We start from the raw sequence: 20057 nt of genomic DNA, 5'->3' as shown, positions 1-20057 counted from the left end.
AATCCCTTCTCAAACCTTTCTCCTCAGCATTCTCCTTAGGATGGGTAGTGGTAGGACTTCTGACGATGACTCCATAGACCGAATGGTTGAGGGGGATGACTTTGCTAATCAACCTAACCCCTCAACCTCAATTGAATTATCTGGTGACAAGAAGATGAGGGTTACCGATCGTTGGATTGGTCCCTCCATTCAATCCACTCCTAGGGAACAACCAGGGAATGAAATGGAGGGTAGAAGAATTGCTTCCCCTCCAGCTTCCCGAAAGCAAAATGCCTCCAAGCAGGTTGTTGGTGGGAGTTTCCGACTGTCGAAGAGGCCTTCGAATGGCCCAAGTTTCTATGTCTCCCACGTTCGCCCTACCGAATTGGATGAGATCTCTGAAAATTTCTCTATTCCCTTCTCTTGCCTCCTTCAAGTGCCTAACCCAAATGCAAGGGTTAATTCTAACCCTCTAGGGGAGTTCTCCCTTTATATTGACACCCTAAAAAGTGGGGTCAGGCTTCCCTTCTTTTCCACCATGTTTGTAGAGATTATGAACCACTGAGACCTTTGTCCCTGTATGCTTCTCCTGAACAGCTGGAGTCACATCATCGGCTTCATCAGGCTGTGCTTCGAACTTTGAATTACTCCTTCTCTTCCCCTTTTGTCCCAATTTTACTATCTTAGTAAGTCCAACCCTCCTGGTTGGGTCTTCTTTTCCAAGTGTCCCAAAAGTGAATTGGGATGGTCGGGCAGTATCCTTGTTGAAGGTACTTGCCCTTTGAATCACATGGGTGGTGCAACAGATTTTTGTTCTGCCAAGCGCCCCCTAGGGACCTTAATTTCCCGATCACCTAGAATCATCAGAGCTCTTACACTCAGGTGAATTGTCCCCTTCCTCTATCTCCCAATGAGGACAACGCCGTACAAACGATCAAGTCGATTCGGGCATGTCAAGAGATCTATGGTCTTGCCATGGAATACGAGGTTATTCTTCAACGGTGGTGTCTAGCCCCCGATGAGCTCCCGAACCTCTTCATTTTTGCATTTGGTATTTAACTAAGCATTTTTCTGACATTAATTCTTTTCTTTTTTTTTTGTAGTGCCACCCAAGTACAATTCGAAGGCGGTGAAAGCCCTAGCCAACCAGGGGTTCGAGGTAGTCAAAGACAGGGCTGCTAGGACCAAGAGGAAGGAACCCAAAGCTCCAACTCCAGCTGTAATAACCCTCGTAATTCTAACCCGGGTTCGTATTGCAGGTCCAAGTACCCAAAGTTCCAACCGAAATAAGCTATGGACTATCCGGATTGAATCCCATGATCCATACCCTAAGCCCATGGACCTGGATTCTACCGATGAAGAACCTGCCATATTGGGAACTTGAATGAGATTTTGTAGAAACCTTGATGGACTGGGAAGGTGGATCTCTCACCTGAGACAAGTTGAGTTTGAAGATGTCCGAGATCAAGGTAAGGATCCCCCACATGTTGGTTTAAGTTAGATTAGTGTCGGGGATCAACTAGTTGAGCAAAGCAACACCCAAGTACTAGAAAGTACTAGGGGGTCATTGCTTAAGGCGGTTGATTGACCCAACCAACCGCCCCAAGTGACCAGCTAGGTCTAATTGCGGGATTAAACCCTAATTTGCCCCCGACCCTTTATAAATAGCCATCCATGACCTAATTTCGTATTATTTTATTCTTGGAGGCTACTATGGACAATTAGAAGCAGAGTACACGTGTTCGGTGGTGAAGAACTCTCGAATCACGGTGAAGCTTTGGTTCTTGATTTGTCTTGAGAATTAGTTGGAGGTTAGTTAATCACACGCTCTCCCTACTTATCTCTCTTTAGTAGTAATGTGCTTTTCTTCTCTCCATGATTCTGTAAATAGGGAGTTATGATGCTTAGAATCTTACCATCAATGATTGCAACTAGATCACACCCAAAGATGGATTCTCATATCCAAATTAAGGGTTGATTTAGTTGAAGGAGATGAAGTGGATTCTAAATCTTCCTCCTTTGTAGTTGATAGATTAAGATGGACTCTCTAGTATGTTAAGGATGAAATTCGGATTTGGATCATCCCAAAATCAAATCAAGAGTGGGTGATCAAAAGTTAGAATTTCGGACTTGAGAGTCTGCCTGAAATGGGGCAGTTAGTTGCTCAAGGCGGTTGCTTGACCCAACCAACCACCATAAGCCACCATCCTGGGTCATAATAGCTTAGTCTATCTGAAGTTTGCTTTGTTTTGACCGCTGACTTAAATGAATCTTTGTAACCCTAATCTAGGTGATCACTGAGGTTTATTGGACTTGTTATTTGTGAAGTTTGATTGCACTTTCAGTAGTTTTTCCACTTCGATAGGTAAGGTTACATTTATGTATATATGATATGAGGTGTGATGAACTGTGTATAACTTTGAATGCATAAGTGATCATATAACTTCTTGTTACAGTAGTTTGGATGATTCATTGATAATATGATGTGTATGATGATTAAATGTACTTGAATTACTATATGGTGTTGAATGATGGGATATTGTAATTTGTAACTAGGATTGAGGGTATCCTTACTAGGTTTCCTCAGCTTGGGATATCAGAGACTGTGGTATGGGATACTATTCTCTTATGCCCTCAACAATATCATGGTTGCCAGATTTCATACCTAGGAGGTCTAGATTGCACGAGTTAGAAACATATACATGCTACTACCCTTTCGGCAAGGGTATTGAAGCCGAATGACCCGTGATATTGGTGACGTGACTCTATTTCATCCTACAGTGGTAGCCAATTCGTGTGGAGACTCAATGATCCACTGCTGATCATGCATTGGTAGAGTTGCATATTAGGGTTGGGCTCATGAGTGGCTTGGGAGTCATGAGGGGACATGAGAGCATCCGCCCCAACAATATGTGGATCACCATAAAGTTAGGGAATAGAGTCCTACAGAGGAAGCCAGTCCATGAGGATTCCCATTCCTAGGTGGAGAAGGATACTCGAAACGAGTTGGTTGGTGACATAGGGGAAGTATCTAGAACACATGTAGTATGCTATTGTATGACCTTGCAATGTGTTAGAATCCCTAACATGCGTCACTACTCATGCCAATAGTTGTAGTGAGAGAGTGTAGACCTAAACCCCAGCCATGGTTGTTTGACGAGAACTGTATCCCTTGCCTAGGATCCCAACAAAGGTAATTAGTTCATGAGGGATCAAAGTGACAAGACCTACCCAGAGGAGGGCTAGTGTTATATCTTAAAGCATGTCTGCCATACTAAAGACTTGTATGGTTTGTTCCTAGATGCATCCATACTCATGCATATCATCTTTCACTTATGTTACTTACCATGATATACTGTTGACATGTATATAGATTTGTTGCCTTATTGAGTTTGTCAAAACTCATCATTTTTGTGGATTATTGTTATATTATTTAGATGGCGATATTGAAGCGGGAAAAATTCCGTATGACTGGGAGGACCCCTGTGGAGAGACTCTGGAGGTGTTAGTGGGAGGTAGCAATGTACAACACGAAGCCACTTGTGAGCATAGAGTACACTTATAGCTCCTATTGATGGCAAAGGAATCCAGGTGGCTCACCATTTCGATAAGTCGATGAAGGAAGGTTGGATGACCCCGTTCATCGAGAAATTAGAAGAGAAGATCACCATCCTTGAAAAAGAACAAAATAATAATAAAACTATGATTTATTTTGCTTTTGCTGAGATACCCCTTTTTGGACACGTTTATTTTATTCATTCCCTTTTATTCTTTCCTCATTAGATTTTGGACACATGTATATCCTTTTTTATTTAATTATTGAATTATTCTTGTTCTGGATTATTTATTATGTGCATTGATTATCACTGATGGCTAAATCATGGATCACACCCACAGGTTGTCGGGCGGGATTAATAATGCGGGTGGGGTGTGACACTAGCCCCGAAAGCTGCTCCCCAGGCCCCCAAGGGCCTTCTAAAAATACATGCTGACCCGACAGCCAAGGGTAAGGGGCCAATTGACGTTGTTGAGTCGACACAAGATGATGTCAACCTTTCGTAGAGGAGGCATGATCTTATCGACGATGCTGTGTCGAAGAAGGCCAAGATCGAGCAGGCTCTGGAATGGCTCTGGAGTGGCTCTAGAGTGGGCTACTAACGCTAGAATGCCTGCTGATCGGGAGGCCCTCAACAATATGCCCGACTAAGAGTTCGTAAAATCTTCAATCAGGTAAGTCTTTACCTTAGACTTTATTCTTTCTGTTGTCTCTTTCTTCCCTTCTTCTTCTTGCTAGCTGTTCTTTATCTGCAGGGTCCTTACTTATGACTTCCATAGGCATATGGAAGCTTTATTGAGGGTTGGTCGCCTCAGTGTTCGGGCTAAGTGTTACGAGGGGGAGATGAATGCCAAACAAAAAGAGGTCTCCATATTGAAGGAAGATAGCTCCAAGCTTCGTAAGGCTGTTGAGGAGCTCATGGCTACCACGAGAAGGATTGGGGAGCTAGAGTAGGAGGTATCTAGGCTGCAATCTATGCTTTCTGCTTCGGACGCCAAGGTTGAGAGCTTGGTGAGGGAAAGAGATTATCTCCAGGATTGTCTGCTTACTACTATCCCCACTTGTCCCGAAGGCCTGCCAGTCGAGGTCAAGAAAGCTTGCGTTCAAAAGTACATGAATAGCAAGCCTTTTGCACTCCTTGCTTGTTACAACTCCATGGCCTACCGTGATGACCAAAATGAGGTATGGAGATCCATTCTAACCTAGAATGTTGCCTTCTTGACCGATGCCCATAAAGATGTCTGCAACATAGAGGACTTCGAGGAGTTGAAGTTGGAAGCTCTTGAATGGGTTCTCCGGAAGCCCGATGCATGCCAGAGAACGCGAACATCGAGGGTTATATGAGTGATGAGCCCCCAACCACTCATGAGCTAAAAGCCATGGAAGAAAATGTTGATCTCGCCGAGTACGTTGCTGACCAACAACAAGCCCCCTACTGATGATGGTGCCAATGGTGCCGTAGATAACCAATAGTTTTATTTCTCTCTTGTTTTTTTTTTTTTTTTTTTTTTTTTTTTGCTTTTTTTTTTTTTTTTTTTTTGTTTTGTTTTTTTTTTTTTTTTTTCTTCTTCTTACCGAATATGCTTGGTACTTTGTTCTTTTCATCTTTTTCTCTTTGTAAGGGTTGGCCCCCTATGGCCCTTGTTCAAAAATCAAATTCCTTAATGTGACAACAATTTGTTTTCCAAGTCTCAGTTCATTCCCAGTTCATTCCCAAATTTTAAGTGAACTGAAATGCTAAACTAAAATCTCCACTTGAAATGAATCTTAGATTTAAATGCCAAAGAATCTTGGTCGGCCTCATTGTTGCATTATTTCCAAGAAATTTTTTCTTAGTATTAGAAGGTTTTAGTCGATCATTACCTGAAGTCTTTCCTTAGAAAAAACCCTGAAGTCTTTTCTAAGAATCTTGGTCGGCCTCATTGTTGCATTTATTTCCAGGAAATTTTTTCTCAGTATTAGAAGGTTTTAGTCGATCATTACCTGAAGTCTTTCCTTAGAAAAAACCCTGAAGTCTTTTCTAAGTGTTGGAAGGTCATTACCCAAGCCTTTCCTAAGAAAAAACTTTGAATTTTTTTCTAAGTGTTAGAAGGTCTTACTCGGTCATTACAAAAGCTTTCCTTGGAAAAAACTCTGAAATTTTTCTAAGTGTTAGAAGGTCTTCGTCAGTCATTACAGAAACCTTTCTCTAAAAAAATTCTAAATTTTTTTCTAAGTGTTAGAAAGTCTTAGTCGGTCATTACCCGAAACCTTTCCTTAGAAAAATTTCAGAAAAAACTCGGAAATTTTTTCTAAGTGTTAAAAGGTCTTAGTCGGTCATTACCAAAGCCTTTTGAATTCTATCGACACACACATGCCCCTCATTCAAAAGAGGTTTGGTCCGGGTTTATAACTTCATTGACTACTAAGTTTGAACCGTATTGCAAAATTTTGATCGTGAATACATAAAATGAAACGATTTAAGGATAAAATTTCCTCAGGTTTCTTACATTCCATGGTCGGTTCAAGTCTCGGCCAGTTGTTGGATTCTTTAACCAGTAGGCGACCGATCCTACTGGCTTGACGATCATATAAGGTCTTCCCATGAAGGATCCAATTTCCTTTGGTGCCTAGGGTCTGAAGTTGCAGAATTTCTTAGAACGAGGTCTCCCAATTGATACTGCCAATGCCTTACTCGGGTGTTGCAATAAGATGATATACTTTTGTGGTATTGTTGTATTTGGGTTGTTGCCTTTGCTCGAACCTCATCTAAGAACTCCAAGGTGTCCAATAGACCCTCTGCATTTGCTTTCTCTTCAAATTCTCTTTCTCTGAGAGTCCCGACCATCAATTTTACTAGAGCCAAGGCTTTTGACCCGTAGGTCAACTTGAATGGTGTCTCTCCTATTGGCGTTTGAAAAAATTTTAATTTATCAAAAAAAAAACAAAAAAAAAAATACTGCTATCAAGTGAAATTAAAAATGGTATTAAAAATAAAAGGTATGTTGATAAAATTAAACACATAAGTACTACTATATAAAAAAAAAAAGGGGTATGTTGATAAAATTAAATACGTACTACTAAATAAAAAATAAATTTAGTATCAAAATAAAAAATTGTTAGAAAATATAGTGAACAAGTAAGAAAAAAGAGAAAAAGTATAATTTTTATGAAAGAAGAAATTGGCTTTGAAAAACCAACCCAACTGTCCCCATTTAGTTGACTTTGCAACGAAACTTAAGAAAAGGAAAATTCTAACGTATGGAAAAACAAGCACATTGGTGTTCCTTTTTTCCAAAGGGTGGAAGATGAATAAGTGGCTCAGAAGCACATTGGTTGATGATGATGATTTACTATGCTATTTAATTGGAAATCGCATAATGGTGTATATATTGTAAAGTGTCATTTTTTCCTCCTCCTTTCACTATTTTAATATAAATTACCTTTCAGTGGGAAAAAGGACCGCTACTGGAAGAAGGATCTCTCATTTAAATCAAATTTCAAACGAATTACTTCATTCAGGAACATGAACAAATTATAAAAAATTTGAAGTTAACCTGAGGGCCTGATCTCAAGTTTTAAGGGTGTTTATTCAAGTTTCGGGAGGTTAATACTTGTGCTGATTTTTTGGCTAGTTTTCTTTCCGTGTCGGGGGAGGTGGTATTTGATTGTAACCTTCTTTCGCCTAGGTTGATTGAGCTTGTTTATAGTGACGCCTCTGACAGAACTTATTACTTCTTCTTTTGTTAATATTATCAATTACTTCTTTCAAAAAAAAAAAAAAAAGATAAGGCTTTCCGCCCATGTATGTTAGTTGAGCGATCAATAACCCAAATTCCAATTGAGAGGTCTTGGGTTCACACACATCGGACGGCACATATATTAGTAATATTCTCCAATATACATTTCACATCAATTTCTCAAACATTATTTCAAGTAAAATTTTGAAAATTATTTCTCCATTGAGTCTTTTATTTGGGTCGATGAAATCAACTAAAAGCATGATGTGACAAAGGTAGAAAATGAAAGAAGAAATTGCCTTTGAAAAACCAACCCAAGTAATTTGTTCGAAAAGTTCCATTAAAGTAAGTGGACCCTATTTGCTTTATACCAAAGTCGCTTGCCGTGGGAGATGGGGGAGAATATATATATATATATATATATACTGAAGACTAATTAAAAAAGTCGCTTGCGTAGGAGACGGAGCAGAAAACAAGACCATTGAAATCTAAGACCTCCTCTAATTCGCTGGTCATCCATGATCCATAGCCTGCTGTGCTAACTCTATAAATTAACACCACACCACCAACCTGCAAACCAATAACCAGCCAACAAACCAACTTACAAATGGCTCATTACTCCACTGCTACTAGTCGATCATCCTCTTTGTTCTTCTTTCCAACCGTCCTGGTGTTTCTTTGCCTTCTCCTCCTCTTCTCTTCGTCTGCTTTTGCTGCGGGAAGCAGCAGATCTTCGTCTGTTCACTCGTCAACCCAAGTTGAGGCTGAGGCTCTCCTCAAATGGAAAGCCGCCCTTCAAAACTACTCTCTTGCTGCTCTCGGTTCTTGGAATCTCACTTCCTCGTCATCATCATCATTAGCGTCGCCATGCAACTGGTTTGGCATAACTTGCAACAAAGTTGGAAGCGTGGTTGAGATTAACCTTTTCCAAGCACAGCTTCAAGGTACGCTTCACAACTTCACCTTCTCTTCCTTTCCTAATCTCCTCCGTCTCAATCTCAGCGAAAATCTACTCACTGGGTCCATACCCTTGAATGTTGGTAATCTCACCAAACTCACCCACCTCGATCTCTCCAACAATAATCTTTCAAGTGCTCTGCCTCCCACCTTGTCTAGTTTGAGCAGACTGCAATTCTTACAGCTTTATGCTAATGAATTCAATGGGACAATACCATTTGAGATAGGAAGTATGAAAAATCTGGTTATATTCTCAATAGGATGGAATAAACTAACTGGAATGGTGCCCTCTGTCCTAGCTAATTTGAGCAACCTTCAGTATCTATTCTTGCATCATAATGAACTCAGTGGTCCAATACCATTAGAAATTGGAAACATGAAAAATCTTGTTGACTTGGAACTAAGCACCAACAAGCTCACTGGTTCCATCCCTCATTCTCTAGCTAACTTAAGTAGATTAGAAATCCTCTATTTGTTTGAGAATCAATTATCTGGTCCAATTCCTTCAAAAATTGGAGATATGGAAAATCTGATCGAATTGGAACTCTATAGAAACACACTCAGTGGTCCAATACCTCATTCTTTGGCTAATTTAAGCAACCTAGAGACACTCTACGTGTATAAGAATCACTTATCCGGTCCAATTCCTTTAGAGATTGGAAATATGGAAATTTTGATTGATTTGGAATTGTCTCAAAACAAATTCAGTGGTCCAATACCTCATTCTCTGGTTAATTTAAGTAGACTAGAGGCACTTTTCTTGGATGATAATCAATTATCTGGTCCAATTCCTTCAAAAATTGGAGTAATGGAAAATCTTATTGATTTGGAATTGTCTCAAAACAAATTCAGTGGTCCAATACCTCATTCTCTGTCTAATTTAAGTAGACTAGAAATGCTCTATTTGGGTAAAAATAAATTATCTGGTCCCATACCTGAAAACTTGGGTAGCCAAGCCTCCATTGTAGCATTTGTAATGTTTGACAACTTCTTATCTGGAGGCTTACCACAGCGAATATGCCAAGGACAAGCACTTCAAAATTTGGCGGTTGCTTACAACAGTCTCATCGGCCCTATTCCAGACTTGAGAAACTGCACGAGCTTAAGGAGAGTCAGACTTGATCACAACCAGTTTCTAGGAAATATAAGCAATAGTTTTGGTGTCCATCCACATCTTAAATATATTGATTTAAGTCACAACAAACTGTACGGAGAGCTATCAGAAAATTGGGGAGCATGCAAGAATTTGTCGGTGCTACAGATTTCTCAAAACAATATCAGTGGGAAGATACCAATTGAGATTGGTCAATTAAATCAAGTAGGAGAACTTGACTTTTCTTACAACAAAATTGTTGGTGAAATACCAAAAGAAATTGGTAGCCTATACGCTTTGCTCAAGCTATATTTAAATGGAAACCAGATCTCAGGGAATGTACCAATTGAAATTGGCAAGTTAATCAATTTGGATCATCTAGACCTATCATCAAATAGACTAATTGGATCAATTCCAGCACAACTTGGTCAATGTTCTAAGTTGTTGTTATTAAATTTGAGTTGTAATTCATTTAATGGAAGCATTCCATCTACAATTGGTGATCTAGTATCCTTACAAATACAATTGGATCTTAGCCATAACTCATTAAGTGGAACGATACCAACACAACTTGCAAACTTGAAGTTGTTGGAAGTTTTTAATTTATCCCACAACATGATCATGGGCTCTATACCCCCTTCTCTTGAAGAAATGGTTAGCTTGGAATTCCTTGATTTGTCCTATAATCAGTTGATTGGTGTAGTTCCTAACAGTAAGGTTTTTCAACGTGCTGCTTCACCACAAACATTTATCTATAACAAAGGATTATGTGGTGAATTTCAAGGTCTTCTACCATGCAATCGATCTCATACAAATGAAGGATATAGTAACAAAGGACACAAAATCATCATATCCATCATTGGTTCTTTGATAGGAATCGTAGTCCTTGCATTTGTAATTATTCTTGTTGGTTTCTTCTTGAGAAAAAAAGAACAACAAAGACATGTAGAAGCAACAAGGAGAAATCATGGTAATATATTATCAATATGGAACTTTGACGGTAACATTGCTTATGAGGACATAATCCAAGCAACAGAAGATTTTGACGTCAAATATTGTATTGGAATTGGAGCTTATGGGAGCGTTTACAAAGCAGTCCTACCTACAGGTCATGTAGTAGCCCTGAAGAAGTTCCATTCACTAGAGGGTAATGGGATAATTAATGAAAGCTTTGAAAATGAGATGCACATATTGACAAATATTAGGCATCGAAACATTGTCAAACTCTACGGTTTTTGTTCACATCAACGATGCACATTTCTTGTTTATGAGTACATGGAAAGAGGAAACTTGGCTCATATCTTGAGCACTGAAGCAGAGGCATTAGAGTTGGATTGGCTCAAAAGAATAAACATCGTCAAAAGTATCACAAATGCTTTGTCTTATTTGCATCATGATTGTACTCCCCCAATAATTCATCGAGATATTTCAAGCAAAAACATATTGCTAGACTTCGAACTTGAGGCTAAGGTATCCGATTTTGGTATTGCCAAACTCTTAAATCCAGACTCATCCAATTGGACGTCACTTAAGGGAACTCATGGATATACTGCTCCAGGTATTTACATTTGCCTTTGTTTTATATTATATTCTTATTGTCATTTTTTAAGGTTTCTTTATTTATATTTTAATATTGAAAACCTTTGAATTTATTGAATTAGGCTATTAAAATATTTTTATATTTAATGTTGAAAATGGAAAAGATAAATTTTATATATCTCGTATGTATCCTAAGAATTGTCATGTTCTATTGTACGTTTTCATATTTATGTTAAGTAATAAGTTCTTAAATTCTTCTTGAATATGTAGTTTCTACATTTGTTTTTGGACATTTTTATCACAGTTATTTTTTCCCCTCTTGCAGAGCTTGCCTACACCATGGTGTTAACTGATAAATGTGATGTATATAGTTTTGGAGTAGTTGCACTGGAAATAATTATGGGAAGTCATCCAGCGGAGCTCATCTCATCTCTAACATCGCCATTTGGTCAAAAGATATTATTGGGGGACATATTAGACTCACGCCTCACCTTTCCATCAAATCAGAATATTGCAAATGATCTAATTTCTATTGTGAGAGTAGCATTTGCATGTTTATGCAGTAATCCACGATCTCGTCCAACAATGCATCAAGTATCAAAAGAGCTACTTGTTTCTCGACAAATATTTGTGGAGCATTTTCAGACGATTACTATAAGTGACCTACAAGATGTTGATCTGCATTAGTTTTGATTGATAAATCATTTGATCAATGGGGATTAAAGTAATTCATTTGAGACTGCTCAATAAGTTAAGTGAGACTGCTCCTTGAGTTAGGTAAAAGCACTCATAGTCAACATTTTTGCAATTTACATTTTCCAAACTAATCATTTTGATTGCTAGCAATTATAATTCTTTTGACTTTATAAGTAGTCAAATCCAAGTGAGAATTGATTTTGTCTCCCTTTTGTCAACAAAGCAGTTTGACTAGCCACATTCCTAGACCTAGGAGACTTAGTAGAAGGCTCTTAAACCCTACAAGATAACTCATAGCAGTCATAGTACTTTCTCTAAGTTAGTTGGATTGGGTCTTTATTTCCATTCAAACTACTTCCTTAAAAGGTTGTGTTCGATTGTCTAGAAATGACTAAAGAAGAAGAGAAAATAATGTATATTTTGTATTCTTTCCTTAAATCTTCAAATTCTCTGTGTTTGGCTGGCTAGAGATGAGTAGAACTCTATTTTTAAAATGTAACCTTTTATAGGAACTACAAATTTGTTTATCCCCATCTCTAGAAAATTATCTATACTTTTTTAGTGACGAAACTATTCAAAGTTCAGAACTTTGCAAATTTTACAGTCACATCTCTCTCAAGAGCCTCATTCTATTTGAGTTTACTAGAGTAACATCAACAATTCAACCTAATCCCAATGGAAACTTGCTTGTCCATGTGAATACTTGGGGGTTTTTGTGAACATGAGTTTTGATCTATGTAGATCTTGTTACAATGCCAATTGTTAGTGTAGTTTATTTAAAATGTACTTCTCTATCAGAATATCTCCTTTCATTTTCTCAGCCTTTAGGGCTTCCCAATTAATGTTGCTTGTTAACGAGGTAATCCGTGCTGGTCGAAACATGTGAAAGCCAAGCTAGTTCCTACCCCTTGTGGATCTTAATTATGCTCTGCAATTGGGGTATGTGATCGTCTACTTTGCAAAACAAGTATTATATATCCTACTTGTTTTTCAATGATGAACTAAAACATTTTCCAACTGTTTAGTGGTGTCAATGATTTTGCATGCTTACCGAACATGTTTATCTAAAAGAAGTAAAATATAGACTTTTGAAGTTTTATTGGGGATTCTATAGCCATTGAAATTGCTCTTTCAAGTTTCTTTTGGGTAAATTACATCCATCTAAGTGCCCTCTTTTCTTTCCATAGAGTTTAAGCTAGTCATGTTTTGCCTCAAAGAATTAAATTTGTTCAAGCCAATGTACTAGCAGTAGAAGCGTATTTACAAGGACCAAAGGAAGACCAAAGGGGTGGGCCTTTGTGCAATGGACAGTTATAGATTGAGGTCAAACCATTGAAATAGTCTCTCAACAAAAATTATTAATACTTTATATATATGTTCAATTGTAATGGTTTAAACTCTTTAACTAAGGGCCTTTTTGGTAGCAATTTTCATTCTCATTTTCTAATAATTTTTCATTTTTTAGTGTTTTTTGTATCTATTTTGTGACTTACTTTTGTTGAAAAGAAAAGAAAAGAAAAGACTTCATAAACTACTTCTAGATGAAGAATTCAGTTTTTGCTGTCTATTCTAACGCTCTTTTTTGAATGAATTCTCATTCTCTATTATGCCTATTTAAAAGAAATAAGCACAAGAATTCATTATTGGTCAATAATGAAAAATGGTTTAGTAAATTTTGTCAAAAATAAATTATGGAATGAAAAATAAATTTGAATTGTTAAAATAAAAAAAAATTGTTAGAAATGATAGTGAGCAAGTGAGAAAAGAGAAAATATATATAGTTTTTTTATAAAAGAATATGTATTGACTATTTTATCCTCATCTTAAGTATAAAATTTTAAGTAAACCTTTGCATAAATGAAGATAATGAAATTTTCACCATAATCCTTTGTCTATTATGGATTTTGGAGGTTTTTCTATTATTTTAAATAAAAAATAAAATTGATAATAGATGCCAAACAATTTAAAATAATGAAAAGTCCTCAATGATAAATTGATACCAAAAAGAGCCTAAGTCTTATTCTTTGCTTTGTTCGTGATTCCATGATGAAATCTACTGAACGATGAATTCATTTTTTCTGTTGCTTTACTTTCAATGAACCCTTGTTTTACTCTGTTTTTGTACTTGCAACCAGGTTTTCTACTCCTTATCATGATTATTGTAGTAACATTCTGCGTTACCTTGACAATATCAATGGCTACAAAGGGTAGAGTCCAACTCCAATGGCTGCATTTTAGATCTGCATGGAGGTCTAGTTCACAACACTTTTCTTGCAAGTGGATTGGCTATTGCTTGATAGATAAGAAACCCACAACTCTTGTTGGTGAGAAGTACTGAGAATTCAATCTTTAACGTAAAGTGGTGTTTCTAATTAGACAAAAGCACCACAGTTAAATATTTGTGAGATCGATCAGTTCCACCAAGTTTGAATTGATCGATTCTTTGATATGGTCTAAAAGCTGATAATTGAAACTAAGATAGCATCCATTTTGACTCACAACTATTGTTCAATGTGTTTATGTTCCTTTGCTTGGAAATCTTTCTCACCAACAGATACAATCATTCATCATTGGCAATTGATTTAGTCTTTCTTTTTGTTAGCTTCATATCTATTCTTAACTAAATGATCTCATGCTCTTTCAGACAAATACTTGCAAGTGCATTTGCAAGAAAATGATAATGGATAAGCAAAAGCCACTGCAATCAGAGTGTTGCAGGTGCATTGTTTGATACATTCTTGCCTTTTGGGAGAACTTTTATGGTGTTTTTATCTTCCTTTGAGAATGGAAGAACATTTGATGAGCATTTGGTAAAACGCTTCATTCTCGTATTCTTCAAGAACGAATCAGTAACAAATATTGTCAACACTTTTGTAAGAACATGTTAGATTTGTTCTGTAGGAAGAACAGAGAGTACGGAGAAAGCGGTCACGATATTTCAAAACTAGAACCTCTTTTCGTGCTAACATTAAATCCTAAAGAGGTCTCCCATACCTGCTGCAAAGGTATTTCAGTAACTCTTTGTGTTTCATCTTCTCGAACTGAATGTTATTTTTTTTTCTTTCACTTTTTAATTAGTCTAAGAATCATTTTGTTTGGTAGATGCGGTTTCATTTATGATTGTATCTAGTGGTGGGAAAAGTAGGATTTCTCTCCTTTAGCTAGTGATGCCTTCAAGAATCAAGAAGTTAGAAGTATTGAATGTTGTCTTCCTCCAACTTCTCATTCTTGAATCAAACATCTTTGGATGATTGTGTTACTAGGGTTTGAGAAATCTTGGTATTCTAGGACTTCGTCTTGATTGGGCTTCTCTACATGCATCTCGCAAGTTTCTGTTTTTGTAGTTTCAGGCTTGTTTCATTCTCTCCCTTTCTTTGAAACTCGAAATATGGGTTCTCTCTGGGTCAATCTTATTGATCGCATTGTTTCATTGTATTAACATTGCCAAGCTTTTTGCTTCCCTTTATTGCCCTGGTGTTGTAGGTTAGTTGTTAAATTGTTCTTTGTTTCTTAAACCTGCAAATAGCTTATGACATCCAAATGTGATCAGCCCCATTACCATATTTTTACAATGCTACCTTGACTTCATCTATTAGATGGTTGGGTTGAAATTTGGGTTCTTATGCTTCTATATTGCTTCTTGTAATTTATTTTTGTTATTTTCCACTGCATGATGTTGTATAGGAAGGCAAGGATATTGTTGCTTGGGCAAAAACTGGCTCTGGAGAGACAATTGCTTACCTCCTACCATTACTCCATAAGCTCTTTTTGGATGGTTCACCAAGAACTGCTTGCTGTGCCTTGTCCCTACCCATGAACTATGACAACAGGCATGTTATCCTTGATGCTAAATATTGGTTTCTAAAGACTAACCATTTCCCATCTTTGAACTTCATATTCTTAATTTCCGTTTTTTGGTTTATTCTAAGGTTCTATTTCTCTTCGGGTCTTGTAGATGAACTTCAACTGAAGGTTGTGCAGTTAAGAAGTAGCATGCCCCCTTCTCATACAATGTCTACCAAACTTTGGTGTATGTTTGGATCTAAATCTATTGTATGGCATTAATAACTTTGATGAAATGGACAATGGTAAAACTAGCTCAATTCCTCTATAGGTAGACATGGAGAATATGACAACTCGCCTTCATCTGCCTCTGCTCATCGTTTGGTACCTTTCTTTTTATAGGAACTCATAAGTACTTTATGCTAAACTGTATTAGTCAACTAGATAAACGTAGTAAGTTTCCTAATGGTCCATTAGATTGTAAAAGAATTTTCAACCTATCTTTTTGCAGCTTTACGATAAATCTAGAGCATATAAACATCTGATAAATGAAGAAGATGCTGAGAATCTGAAATGGCTTCACATACTTCAAGTAAGATCTCCCCTACACAAAAAAGAATATAAAATAAAATCAAAATAAGACCCTCCATATTTGAGTAGTTGTTAGGTTGATCGGATTTCATATTTTTGCAGCGATGTATATGATCTTACAGCAAAAGTAAAGTTTGGCATGGAGAGGCTTGCATCCTTTTTAGGGAGTGTTGAATGGAAACTTTTCCCACTATTATAGGGAAATGAATATGGCAACAAATTACTTGGCAAGTATGGCAACAACATTGGGAACTTCAACTACAAATACACCATGGATAGTGATTATTGTGAAAGAACTAGAATGGAATGCATCAGGCCTTCCAAAATTCAGATTCTAAGGCTATGTGCTTTGAGTGCTTTTCGTTTTAAAACTAAAAGGGAACTAGTGAGGATGGGTGTACTAGGGGCAACTAATGTTGTGGGATGAGTGTTTTTGGTTCCTTGTAATCAGTGTGAATGTCTTGATGCTATAATTCTTTTTAGTTTTTAATATAAATGACCAAAAAGAAAAAAGGAGGGGAAGGGGGGGGGGGCGCAAAAGTAAAGTGTGGGTTGATGTTGAGAAAGTTAAGCCTACCATAAATCCCTTATTGAAAAGGAGAGCTTCACCTAATTACTAGTTTCAGATAGTTTTTTTTTTGTCATTTGTGCTATCCTCCATGTTCTTAGTTAGATGAGTAGTATGCGGAGCTATGCACTGCATATCCTGTAAAGACACAATCAATGGTTTTAGAACCAATTTTTCGCTTCTAAGGTTCTGGAATTGCCACTTTGACCTAACAACCCCATGTACTCAAGTGTTTAACACTAGGTTTCATTAAATACCATTTTTCATATGGTATCATTCCAGTCTTCTTGTGGGGAATTCCGTTTAAAACATAACATGAGGTTAATATCACACCACCCCACAAGTCAAGAGGTAGGCTGGCAGAACTGATTAACATTGCATTCATCATTTCGTTAGTGAATGGTTTTTTCTTTCTACTATCTCATTAGATTCTGGCTGATATAGGGCAGTAGTCTCATAAATAATGTTATTCTCTTCAAAGAATTTACTAAGGCTAAAGTATTATGACCCTCTATCAATCCTTAGCTTTTTTATTTTCCTACCAAGTTGATTCTCTACTTCCGCTCTATAAGACAAAAAGGCATTGTTGGCTTCATTCTTAGATTTCAGTAGATATATCATGGCATATTTAGAACAATCATCTATATAGGAGATAACATATATATTACCACCTCTTGATTCTTGTGATCTGAAGTCACATAAATCACTATGCACTAGTTCTAGCAAATTCGTTTTCCTATCCACTGACTTATGAGGTTTCTTTGTAAATTTAGCATCAACACAGATTTGGCATTTAGTCAGTGGTGGTTTAACACTATGTATAATGCCCAAGTTACATAATTGAGATATATAAGTAGCACCACTATGACCTAGTCTACCATGCCATAAATCAAATGAATCAAGAACATAAGCAAGAATCGAAGTATTTATTAATTCAGAAACACTGAATACCAAGAGGCCCTCATTTAGATAACATTTTCCAATAAATACACCATTTTTCAGGAGAATCTGCTTTGACTGCTTCGAAAGAAAGTTTGAACCCAACTTTATTATGGAAAGGACTAGAGATCAGATTTTGCCTAATATCTAGTACATAGAGGACATTCTCCAACTTCAAGACTTTTCTAGGGTAAGCTTTAGGGTGATTTGTCATTTTCTAATTACATTAGTTGGTTGAGAATTTCCCATGAAGACCTTGACAGCAGCATCAAAGTATTTGGAAAAAAAAACTCCTATCTCCACAGATGTGCTTGGTAGCACTAATATCTATCACCCAAGCTACTGACTTTTCAACCACAAAGGCCTTTGTTATCATTGCAATGTAGATCTCAATATCAGTTAGATTAGCCCTTGCTCTCTCTGATCCTCCTTTCTTCTTTACCCTGTAATCCTTTATGATATTCGTAGGTTTAATTGCCACAATTCTAGCATGCTCTCTTCTTCTTTTTGAAGCTAACATCTTTGTTGGATTTCAGAGACTTATTAGATTTCTTTTTCTGGTTAGTCTCTACCAAGTTGGCCTTAAGCTTATTGGAATTAACAGGTTGATTCCTAAGTCGGTTCCTCTATTTTATTTTGATCCGAACCACAACACTGTGAAAGGTCCAGTCCTTCCTCTTTTGTTTCATAAAGACCAAGAAGGCACTCGAAGAGGAATGAAGCTTGTGTATCAAAGCACTGGCCACAAATGCATCTTGAAGAACGATATTTCTTTTGCTAGATTCCCTACCAATACTTGATACTTGTCTATTTGGTCAGAGATGCTAATCCCGTCGACCATTGTAAACTCCAAAAAAATTTCAACCACAAACCTCAAGTTTTCGGCATCCTTAAGAATATACTTCTTGACTAATGCCTCCCAGATTTCATAAGCAAATTCATAAGAGCTATACACATTGTATAACTTGTTTGACAACGCATTTAGATTGCGATTTTTACATTTGAAATATGCAGTGAACCATTCGATCTTTTTCTGATCGATCACTTGACTTACCATGTTGGGTTTCATTCAGAACAAATGCTATCCCAACTTCTGTTTGAGCAAAATACAACATTTGCTTCTAACGTATGAAGTTCTTACCTTTGAACAGCTCGATTTTGTCAAAAACTGATTTTCTTGTTGTTGGTTGCGAAGCTTGCAAAGATGGAAGAGAAGTGTTGTTCTCAGTAACTTTCTTAAGTGCACTTGTGTTCGCAAAGTCCTTCTTATCGGTTTCATTTCCAATGGTTGTATTGGCTATTTCGATGGTGTCATCAGTAGCCATAGTAGGACAGTTAATAAATACCTTAAATTTGTTGAGAATTTGCTAAGGAATCTTTGTTGAAATTTGCTGGGGAATCTGCAAGAACACTTGAAAGGTTGTTGTATCATGAACATGGTTAGAGCTAAAACATACTACAATTACTTTCTTTAAGATATTTTGACACCCCAATTTATGCAATATGGGTTCCAAATGTGTCTTCACCCCCAAGATCAGTCAACCCAAACCTTTAAGGTTGCACCCCAAAAGGTTATTTCAACTATAATCAGGTTGTTTTCATTGCTTAATAGAAAGACAACAAGAGAGAGAGAGAGAGAGAGAGAGAGAGAGAGAGAGAGAGAGAGAGGGAAAGTTCATTATAAAAAATGAGATCGAAAATGGGTTTATATAGAGCCCCAAAGGCTGTGGGTGAAAGGATAAGGTCACCTCCCTTTGTGAGGGTACTTATTATGCTCAACTCCCTACAAGAAAGTACCTATTTAGCTAACCTCCCTAAGGGAAAGTGCCTCTCTAATGGCATCTCTACCTTTCCACCTAGTGGGCTTTCTAGATTAGGGCCCATGAAAAAATTGGCTTTTTGGATTAAGGCTTATGACATAAGTCATATAGATTATTAGTATATAGTTGGTTCACACTAGGATTCAAGCTTGGTTCGCGTCACACATGGGTTCGATCCTTAATCCCAAAGATATATTACCTAGGTCTTTACTATATATAAACGAGATAATCAGCTCATTTTTGCTTGATGTGGGACTAAAGTGTTCGTTATAGATCATAAGATAAAATATATGATTAAAACATATATTTAAATAAAAAATAATATACATAAAGTTTTAAACATTTTCTTTAACATGCATGCATGTCACTCAAACTTGTTAGCCTTAAACAAACACATTAAGTGTGATTAATATTAATTAAGTGTTTCAAACCTTGCCAATGGGACTAATTGCCAGCTATTTCCTAGGCAACAACCTCAAGACCATGCCTAAGGATTTTTATCCATTTCCTTTTGGATGTGTTATATGTGTCTTTACAAGATAAAAGAGTTTTTATTTTAATTTAATCACAATCCTTTTATGTGACTTGTGAATATGTTCGACACATCTACAAGGAATTCCTTGTCAGAAACGGACTGGATAAAATTCCTCATGCCCACGGCATCATCACGTGCAAACATACCTCCTTGTACACTAAAAGACTACAACTAGGTTTTTTCAAAAAAAAAAAATTGATACTTAGGGAAGTACTTAGTACAAGAATAATTTAATCAACTCTATCTTCTTAGTCTTTCCAAGTTTAAAGCAGGGAAGGTGGG

General features: G+C 37.0%; 1 protein-coding gene and 1 long non-coding RNA gene across 2 annotated transcripts; both read left to right on the top strand.

Annotated features, from left to right (window-relative positions):
* Positions 1-7796: 7796 nt before the first annotated feature.
* LOC149012427 (uncharacterized) lies at positions 7797-12691 on the top strand. The gene is made up of 2 exons (XM_089160106.1): positions 7797-10862; positions 11169-12691. Exons 1-2 carry the CDS (start codon positions 7862-7864, stop codon positions 11528-11530), a joined length of 3363 nt encoding a protein of 1120 aa, XP_089016232.1. The 5' UTR covers positions 7797-7861; the 3' UTR covers positions 11531-12691.
* Positions 12692-14187: 1496 nt separating this feature from the next.
* On the top strand, positions 14188-15632 carry LOC149012426 (uncharacterized). The gene is made up of 3 exons (XR_016174084.1): positions 14188-14544; positions 15224-15369; positions 15495-15632. It is a non-coding gene; the product is annotated as an uncharacterized LOC149012426 (long non-coding RNA).
* The last annotated feature ends 4425 nt before the right edge of the window (positions 15633-20057 follow it).

The sequence above is a fragment of the Hakea prostrata genome, chromosome 6, assembly GCF_041222555.1.
Source record: "Hakea prostrata isolate BN-2017 chromosome 6, UWA_Hpros_2, whole genome shotgun sequence".
NCBI lineage: Eukaryota > Viridiplantae > Streptophyta > Magnoliopsida > Proteales > Proteaceae > Hakea > Hakea prostrata.
The sequence above is the reverse complement of the archived record's forward strand: the minus strand, read 5'-3'. Positions and strand labels throughout refer to the sequence as shown.

Coding starts and splice junctions, on each gene's coding strand:
- LOC149012427 (XM_089160106.1), top strand. CDS start 7,862: ATGGCTCATTACTCCACTGCTACTAGTCGATCATCCTCTTTGTTCTTC. Junction 10,863..11,168: donor TCATGGATATACTGCTCCAG/GTATTTACATTT, acceptor CCCCTCTTGCAG/AGCTTGCCTACACCATGGTG.